Raw genomic sequence first — 9,978 nt, 5'->3', positions numbered from 1 at the left:
CAAAGTACGCGTTTTGTTTATCAACGTGGAATTTTCGTGAATTACTTGGTCTACTAATAGTCTTATGATGTGAGGTGAAATGTGAACTCACAACACACGTTGTAGCATTTCATTTTAGTGGTTTACTTCATAATCAAAGGAAGCTAGGTGAATACTTGTTTTAGATCCAAGTTCAACACCATCGTGCATGAAGAAAACGTTGAAAACCACCGTTCACAATCATGCAACTCCATAACGTGTAAGCCAAACCTGACAGCTCCATTTGCGTAACACTATAGTTCGTCTCTGGTTCTTATCACCTAAAGACGAATTTCCCTCCTTTTTCTTCACGTCCGACACATGGTCGCCCACACATCTGCCACGTCAGAGAGAGATATTATTGGGCGTGTCCGGGTCTCGCTTCGTGTTTTGACGAAGCGATTTTGGTCGCGCAGATGATCATAACTCGAGCGACATTTGATTCGGTGTAGCAGGTAGGGGTGGACTCGGTTCCATCGGTTTGATTTAAGAGCATTAACCGAAAACCGAAACCGAGGTCTCGGTTTTGTATTTCTCAAAACCGAAACTGACAAAAATATCTATTAACCACGGTTTCGGTTAACCTATAATTCAATTCGGTTCGGTTTCGGTTAATAACTTATCATTTGTAATAACTTTTCACACTTGACTTAAAACAAAAGTTACAATCAAAATAAAGTAGTAAGCTACAAGTTTAGTACTTCAAAGTAGTAAATAAGTAAACTAGATTGCAATAAATTAGAAACAACAAATAAAATCAACAAAGTTACGATAGAGTATTAACCAAACGTAATATTTAATGAGTTAAAGACTGTGAGCAATTAAGTTAGACATTTCGAGGCCATTATCATGTAAAATCATGTATATCGTATGTAATTCTTAGTCAATAAAAACATGATATACACCTATTACTATATTAAATATTAATGATTAAATACATATATGTCGATTCAATTCGGTTCGGTTTGATCGGTTTTTTACACGGACGAAACCGCAAACCGAAACCGAACTATTCAATTTGATGTAAAACCGGAACCGATAGATCGATTTTATTCGGTTTCGGTTTTTCGGTGTTGATTTGGTACGGTTTTGGTCGGTTTTCGGTTTTTCGGTGTCTAAAAGTCCACCCCTAGTAGCAGGGACTGGATTTGTGGCCTTTGGTCCTCCGCTGTTGTCTTGTTCACATATTTTTTCTTCTTATTTTTTTTCTTTTTTTGGGTTTTTGGTTTTGATTATTGTTTTTGTGGTTTAATAAGTTGAGGTTGACTATACGAACATCGCAATCATGTGCCTTTATTATACTTAATTTTTCAACTATAGGTGACTATAGTAAATACGTCAAAAAGTCGATTTATGAGTGACCAATATGGTGATGATAGTTTACATGCACCACGATATATGTCTATATGAACTCAAATAATACCATACTACTAACTGCTAAGTTATGTCATATATTTCAATCAATTGTAAATTGAGACCTTTACACGGTTATAGAGAAATTTGTTAATTTTACTGACGAAAACTTATAAACATGTATTGAATATCTCCCTTGAAATAAGCTGATACTAAGAGCTAAAGGAAGGGCGGCGTGAAGTGAATTTGTGTGGTAGTAAGGAGACCAAGAATATGTACGTATATGGTCGACGTAATTGAAGAAAAACAAATAAGTATACGTATAGGAAGACTAGATCCTACGTTTGTTATGCATAACGTTAAATTAGACTAATTCGATACAGATGTAGAATAACTAGATATACATAGACAGATCAAGTTGAGAACAAGTGAAGCTCTAGCATGGTTTTTTGGAAGATTTTGGCACAACTTTCTGAAACTTGGAATTTTTGTCGTCGTTTTGTCGGTTTGGAGGGGAGTGAGGAGTTCTGGTATTTAGGGAAATTACATAAAACACACATTCAAAGCTAATCGCTTGGCTTTTAAAGGAAGAAGAAACGTTTAAGCAACCGCGCATATCATTTTCTCTCTTTCTGGATCTTCCTCCATTCTCCTAACTACTTGGAGAAGATTGAACCTTCCACAAACTTTAATGAACCTTCTCTGCTCATTTTGAAGGTAACCCACGAGTGAATACCTATTTCTAGTCTCTTTACTATGATGCTGAAGCTGTTTGATTCGTCAAGATTGCTACTTTTGTTTGATTTTTTCACATCAATTGTTAAGTTCAGAATTGTTGGTTTGTAATGAGTTCTGCTCCTGTTAATTGTTTTTCCTATGCTTATTTAGTCAAAAGAAAGTGATCCCTTTGCTTATTTAGTTTGTAAGGAGATATATATATTGGGAATTAGGATATTAGGTGTTGGTTATTTTCAACTGGGTCTCAGAACTTAGATTATACCAGCACCTTTTGATGTATATTTACTTGAACAAACTATACAAGTAATACATCATAGGAGTTATGAGCTGTAATCTGTGTTTTTCAGTTGTTGATGCAGTAGAAGGTAAAGTTAACTCCTTGCTGAGTGTTTTGATTTTCTTTTTGTCATTGCAGAATACAATTTCTGGGCATGGAAATACTTTCTTACAGTTCTGTGTCATGTTGTGATGTTGTGAATTTAAGGTGGAACTTTGTTGTCAAAAGCTCGAGTTTTAGTGGATCCAAGCTCCCAGCTTTTAGAAAAAGTAGAGTTCTTTGTGCTAATTTTGATTCCACAAGTGGGGTTGTGAACTATTATCATCTAAATCAATCTTTCTCAAAGAAGCTAAATTACCGGGGAGGTTTTAGGCCATTAAACTCCCATGAGAAGTTTAAACAAGTTGGTCCAATTCTATCAAGTGGAAGCTCTGATGGCTACGTGGTAGGTGCTGAAGAGGATGCAAATATTTCAGGAACCGGGAAATCAGTAACTAAAGTTTTGATTCCTGGTGTACCAAATGAATCCAATGGCGAAGTAAGTGCCCCTATAAGTAGTTGCTTTTGGGAATGGAAGCCCAAATTCAATGTGCATTATGAGAAAGCAGGATCTGAAAATGTGGGATCCCCACCAGTGTTGTTTCTTCCTGGGTTTGGGGTTGGTTCATTTCACTATGAGAAGCAAATGAAGGATTTGGGACGAGATTTTAGAGTGTGGGCAATTGATTTCCTGGGGCAAGGCAGGTCCTTGCCATTGGAAGATCCTGCCCCTCGTGCCATGGAAGAAGGCATGTCGGACAGGAACACTCATGCTTGGGGCTTTGGAGATGAATCAGAACCATGGGCAAGTGAGCTTGTTTACTCCATTGATTTATGGCAGGATCAAGTTCGTTATTTCATAGAAGAGGTATGTGATAGCTCTAGAGTTTTTGCTTGTTCCATTATCTGATGGGGACTTGCACAAAATGAGGTTGTATACTTGTATATGATATTTTATTACTTTTAGTAGATGCTGACGCTATAGCTCATGCTGCGTCTACCTTCTTTTACACATGAAACTATAGTTTCCTCTTTCTCGCCATGCATTGTAATAGTTTCCGATTCAGTGCACATGAAGATGTATGATTATTGTGACAATATGTAATTAAATGGCTGTTCATTTTGTGTTCAATGATCATTCTAGTGACACCATTTTTATTAAGAAATGTCATCCTCCTAAGGTCTTACTGTCCCTTAGTTTGCTTCTTGTACTGTTATCCCTATATATTGAATCGTTTCGGTTCAGTCATATGTATGTTTATGAGGTTACTGATATTGATATGCCTTGAGTTTCTGTACACTATAGGATGAAGATATTTGGGATACTGTTGAGCTTCGATAATGTTAAATGTTGATATTTTCACTCTACAACATTGTTGGCCGCTTACAGTGATCACATAATCTCATTTGATTTTTTACACAGGTAATCGGTGAACCTGTCTATCTTGCTGGAAACTCACTGGGAGGGTTCGTTGCTTTATATTTTGCTGCATGTAATCCTCATTTAGTGAAAGGTGTTACATTGCTTAATGCAACTCCTTTCTGGGGATTTGTACCTAATCCCATAAGATCTCCAAGGCTAGCAAAAATGTTTCCATGGGCAGGAACATTTCCCCTACCTGCCAATGTGATAAAGCTCGTAGAATTTGTGTAAGTTTCTTATAGCCTGCATAAATAATTTTGAGTAAATTATAGTATTGATTCCTGAATTTAACAAGTAGGAAAACTAATTGAAACTGAACTAATTTGTGAGAGGCTTCTTTATGTGGTAAGTGGCATCTGATTTAATCTGAGAACTGAACTCTGAGATCATTATTTGTGCGGACTATAACTTTAAAGGAACTATAGTTGAGACTTGAACTAAAAGATTTTGAGCTTGTTTGATTTCAGATGGCAAAAGATAAGTGATCCTAGGAGTATCGCACAGATACTCGAACAAGTTTATGCAGATCATTCAACTGATGTTGACAAAGTATTTATCCGCATAGTTGAGACAGCTGAACATCCAGCTGCTGCTGCATCGTTTGCTTCAATTATGTTTGCTCCTCAGGCAGAATTATCATTTAAGGAGGCTTTATCCAGGTAGGCAATACAAAGCTTTTAACAGTTGAAGACATTTTTTTAATCTGCTTTTACTTTTTTCCGTCCATGTTTATAAAGGTTTCGGGGCATTTAAATGTGTAGATGTCAAACGAACAACATACCAGTTTGTCTGATGTATGGGAAAGAAGATCCATGGGTACAACCTATTTGGGGTTTTCAGGTGAAGAAGCAGGTGCCTGAAGCTCCATTTTATGAGATCAGTCCAGCTGGTCACTGCCCTCACGATGAAGTTCCAGAGGTAATACAATCCCTTTGGTAATTAGCAAATATTTCAGTCTCCCATTCAATAGTTTGTAATGCAAGAATTGTAACCATAACCAATGGTCTGTTATATGTCATTATGTCCATCCCTAAGCAATCACGTCTCTGATATCATGTTTGACAAACATGGATCTCGGAGGATTAAGCTGCTAGGAATTGGACCAACTACATGTTAAGCTACCATATTTGTTGTTGGTTTTGGACTTCTCATAAACTATTAATTTACATTGCCCTCAGTTTCTTGACTGTTCTGTTTTCTTCGAAGACTAATAATCATTTATACAGGTTGTCAATTACTTATTACGCGGGTGGATCAAAAACTTAGAGTCGCAGGGTTCAGTTGCATTACCTTTGCTTGATACCCAAGAAAGTACGCAGATTAACATTGCCAGAGACCTGGAGTTCATTAGAGACGGATCAAAGAAGTCAGTGAAGGTGCGCTTCTTTGGATCTAAGTTCTCACTTTGGGACAAGATAAGCTCTTACATCAGTTCTCACTCGGGGAAATTAAAGTTCAATTCGTGAAAAACATTTCTTGATAGATAATTTAGATACTAAAATTGTAACATATTTGGCTAGTATATAACATCTTCCACGGTTTATAGAAAGGGTACAAAAGATCACGCAATACAGAATGTTGGGAACGCGTCAAGTCAAAGGGCAACAATAGTGAAAATATGCAACATGATTAGAAAGGTCAAAAGTTACAATTCCAGCATTGATAATGAATGTTGTAAAAATTGCTATGTTAAGTATAGAATTCTATTCCAATTGATTATAGAAACTGTGTATAAGAGGGACGAATGCGATCTCGGTCAATCAAACATGGTTATATCTTTCTACGGTACCGATTATATTCCGAGATTCAAACTCACAAACTTGATACTTGCAAAAAGAAATTGATTTATGTCGCTAAACCAAATACGATCATCGATCTGATCTGATTATTAAGAAAACTATGTATAAGAAGGACGAATGAATGCGACCTCATGGCAATATGTTTCTACGTTAGTGATAATATTCCGTGATTCAAACTCACAAACTTCATATTTACAAAATAGGTGATCTATGTCCACCAAATATGATCAAGCTCTCTGAGAATAGCCCACTAGACCAAATACTATCAGCCAAGGATTGAAAAATCGATATTTTCCACGAAATATCGCCGAAAATATCGTTTTTCTTACGGTTCGATATAAATCCTCCTTGCCATTATAATTTCGGGGGATATTTTAGAAATATCGCGATATTTCCGAAACTATCCCGAAATACTGGAAATTTCTCCAATTTCTCGCGATATTCTTGTCTTTAACTGCCACGTGTCCCATGTGAGCTTAGAATTTGGAAGTAAAAATAGGCCCAATTGTAGTCTGAAGCAATTGAACGTTTGATCCCTTGTAAGGGAGTCAAACACCTCAACCATTCCCACTATGTAGACAAATGGTTATAGGATACATTTATTTATATATATCCTTATCTAAAAGCTATTTAAACTATATTTCCGATATTTCCGATATTTCTATCGAAATATCCAATTTTCAGAATGTCGATATTTCCGCTATCATCGATATTTTAGTCCTTGCTATCAGCTCTATGATTAACGAGAAAAGGGTTGGAGCTCTCATGTTTAGGTGGTCAATTCAAAACCAGAAAACCCCAACGGTTATTTCACACCTTCCTATATATATATAAATAAATCTTAAAAAGTCGAAAACTTGCAGACAAATCCGATCAGGAAGAAAATGATGACGCGGCTTTCCACGACATTCCCATCCGTGAAGTTCCCGAAACCTCGGCCCTCCTCGAACTCGAAACTATCATCATGTTCAACATCACAACCCAACATTAAATCAGAACCAACAACAACGTCCAGTTCTCCCTCAAAATTGAAACCAGGATCCTGGTCTGTTTATCTCATCCTTTCCACCAATGCCCCCATCAAAACCTACGTTGGTGTCACTACCGATTTCTCTCGCCGGTAACAGTTTTGTTCTTTTCATTGGGTGTCTGATGAGTTTAAAACCAAAACTCTATCTGGGTCTTTCAAATTTATCTCTTTCATAGTTTCATTACAAATTGGTATCTGGGTCTTTCAAAGTTATCATTTTACTTGATAGATAGACGAGAGATTATTACCTGGGTGTGCTACATTTTGTGTTCTTTGGTGTATGAATGGGCCATGTTTAGCAATTTGTCTTTCTTTTTCGCTCTTTGAATTGGGTTGGTGCTCAGTGATATTTCTTTTCCCCACTTTTGATTCTCTGAGCTAATGAGAAGAATGAGGTAATAATCCATCTTCATTTCCGAAATGAATCTAGTTGGTTTCCGGTTTGATAAAACAATCGTCATTGCTGATAAATCAATGCATGCACCAAGTAAATGGGGTGGTTACCAGCACTAATTTGTTGCGGTGGGAGCAGATACGTGGTTATGATATTGATCTTGACATTTGTAACCATGTTAGGTAGATTTGGCTTTGTAATTGTTGTCTGATATATCATAGCATCCACTTTGTGCTGACATGTGTTTATGATTACTTAAGGAGTTAAGGTGCACACTTTATGTAAGAGTACATACTCTTATGCAGTTTTGATCGGCGTTTTCATTTTTCTGGCAATCATATTTAGTTGTTTGTGCTGTCTGTTTATGATATATATCTGGCAATCACTAAGGGCACTTTTATTTAGACTGTTTTGAAGAGTACATACTCTCATGCTGTTTTGATATGCATTTCCTTCAAAGAACTGCGTGAATTCTGGCAACCACTTTTAGTTGTTCTGTGTGTCTGTTTATGATATATTTTGAAAATATTTTTGCAGATTGAAACAACACAATGGTGAACTAAAAGGTGGTGCAAAAGCATCCCGAGCTGGAAGACCATGGGTTTGTGCATGCCTGATACATGGTTTCAAAGACCATAATGAAGGTATTCAGTTTAAAACTTTGATACTAAAGCTTGTGCTTTGTAAAAGAATATTCCTATTATTTTCCTTTTAAAGATCTTGCGTTATTCCAACAAATATGAAATCAGGGGTACCAATGAAGGCGTTTAAAAAAAAAATTATATCTCTTTGGATAGTTGGTTGTTTATCACTCCAGCTGTAATAATTTGGCCTACAAAGGTACTCATATTTTGGAGTGTAAGTATGTAGTAAATTATCATTTACATGGTCTGCAACAGGGGTTTTGCATGGTCCTCTTTATTTTGATGTGAAGAAAAGCTGTAGTTAGTTGTTTGTTTTTCTTTTGGAAGCTCTAGTTGGTTGTTACCTTGAAGTTTCTATGGTGGGAGAAGTTCTCTTATGAATCTTTTTTGGTGAAGTTCTCTTATGAATCTTTCTTGGTGAAGTCTGGTGGATGTTAATGAGCATTCCCAACCAACTTTGGCCATTTATAATGCATGGTAGCTTTCTTTTTTGCCACTCATTCGAAAATGGTGACCATTTACCAATTGATTATAAGATTGGTGAAAAAATGTCATTCAGGAGAAAGGCTACAAGGATCTAGACTACAGTTGTTCCCTCTGTTCTTAGTCTAGACGACTAGTCATTAGAGTGTCTTATGAAGTTATCGGCGTGCTATTATATTTTATTTTGCTGGTTCTGGGCTGAAAAGTACCGTCACTTTTCAATACAATCTATTTTTGCCTGTTTTGCGTTTTTATATTGGCCTGCAATGTAGTGGCCTAGAGCTGATCTCCACATTTTCAACTGAGAGAGACAAGTAACCATAAATTTCGGACGAATCCTTCATCTTTGGCTGTGAATGATCGATTTCTCTCAATCTTTCCAACATTGGTTCCGTAGGAAGTAAACCATCTGATTATTTATCCACTGATCTTTAGAAAATTTGCTTTCATAAAATGAAATCGATACACCTGTTCACTGCCCTTGTGTAATGTGTACTTGTACCAGTTGTTCCAGTTCCTTGACCAGGATCCTTGCTCTGATACACATTTATGCAGAAGTAAAGATCAAAATTTTGTTTCTGTGATCTTCTGTTTGATCTCTCATACATTGCCGTATCTTAGTTCATGTAATCATCTCTTTCTTTTATTTTAATTAAATTCCTTTTGTTTTCTGTAGCATGTGCAATTGAATCTAAATGGAAAACTTTATCAAGGAGTTTGCCTCGCAAAAAAAAGGATGACAACAAGGCAGAGCAAGTAAATGACTCGTCGCTTCCTCTACTACGACATAGGCAAGCAGCTCTCTATAAAGTTAAAAATATATTTGATTGCACTCACTTAGAAATCGACTGGAAACTGAACCCCTTATAATTGGTAAAACGGAGGTCGCTGCACTTTACATTACCTATATGCTAATTAATATGTTCAACTGACAGAACATGATGCAACACTAGGATATTTCAATTGAACATTATACTATGGACTATCACTAGTCTAAGGTCGTTCTATACTTATATGAAGCACTTTAATCACAGTCGTAACTAAAAAGAGGATTTTGATGCTCGGAAAATTCATATCTAGAAGAGGTCTACTAGAATGTATTATTACTCTTTTACTGTCTGAAACAAGAGAAAGTATATGCAAGTATCTGTTCAATGTTCTCTTCAGAAGGTATGAAATTCACGTTTATTGAATCGTCTCCTACATCTTTTATCATATTCATGTTATAGACAGAGTATAGATTCCACCAGTTCAGCAACCCTTTAACAAATATAACTTTCATCAGTTCAGCCTAGGCCTGGTTTGCAGTTGTATGCTTGTTATTAACCTTGGTTGCCTATGACAATTGTGTTCTTAGACCATAAGTTTGGTTAGGTTTTAAGTGACATTCAGTTGGTCAATGAGTTAATACCTTCAACAGAGTAGTTTCCCTGGAAACACTGAGCTGCCTCCAATTATTTCAAGCTCAATAAGTGAGTAATGTGCAAACTTTTTCAAATGATTTATCACGTTTTTTTTTTTCATGTTTGCACGCCTTTAGTTTCCATGTTTCAGTTCAATAAGATCGCAAGAACCATTAAGGACATAAACTACTGATCAGTCCACATTGAATTTGACAACAATAATTTTTATTAGCCATTATTAGAAAGCCTCAAAGATGGTTTTCACGGAGCATACGATCCACGGTATGTCTCCATATATGGGAATAAAATCCCAAATTAGACAATCATTATAGGAATGTTTGACATGTTTAAGTGACCCACTTATAACGAAAAACATG

The 9,978-nt window shown here is 36.3% G+C and overlaps 2 protein-coding genes across 2 annotated transcripts; both read left to right on the top strand.

Moving 5' to 3' along the window:
- The first annotated feature begins 1,865 nt into the window (after window positions 1–1,865).
- LOC126802200 (pheophytinase, chloroplastic) lies at window positions 1,866–5,540 on the top strand. The gene is made up of 6 exons (XM_050529786.1): window positions 1,866–2,088; window positions 2,525–3,293; window positions 3,849–4,075; window positions 4,316–4,507; window positions 4,610–4,766; window positions 5,075–5,540. The coding sequence occupies exons 2-6, from the start codon at window positions 2,541–2,543 to the stop codon at window positions 5,312–5,314; spliced, it is 1,569 nt and encodes a 522-aa protein (XP_050385743.1). The 5' UTR covers window positions 1,866–2,088; window positions 2,525–2,540; the 3' UTR covers window positions 5,315–5,540.
- A 984-nt stretch (window positions 5,541–6,524) lies between these two features.
- Window positions 6,525–9,289, top strand: LOC126803192 (structure-specific endonuclease subunit slx1). Its single transcript, XM_050530957.1, has 3 exons — window positions 6,525–6,767; window positions 7,609–7,715; window positions 8,875–9,289. The coding sequence occupies exons 1-3, from the start codon at window positions 6,532–6,534 to the stop codon at window positions 9,066–9,068; spliced, it is 537 nt and encodes a 178-aa protein (XP_050386914.1). The 5' UTR covers window positions 6,525–6,531; the 3' UTR covers window positions 9,069–9,289.
- The last annotated feature ends 689 nt before the right edge of the window (window positions 9,290–9,978 follow it).

Source organism: Argentina anserina, chromosome 7, assembly GCF_933775445.1.
Source record: "Argentina anserina chromosome 7, drPotAnse1.1, whole genome shotgun sequence".
Taxonomy (NCBI): Eukaryota; Viridiplantae; Streptophyta; class Magnoliopsida; order Rosales; family Rosaceae; genus Argentina; species Argentina anserina.
The sequence above is the reverse complement of the archived record's forward strand: the minus strand, read 5'-3'. Positions and strand labels throughout refer to the sequence as shown.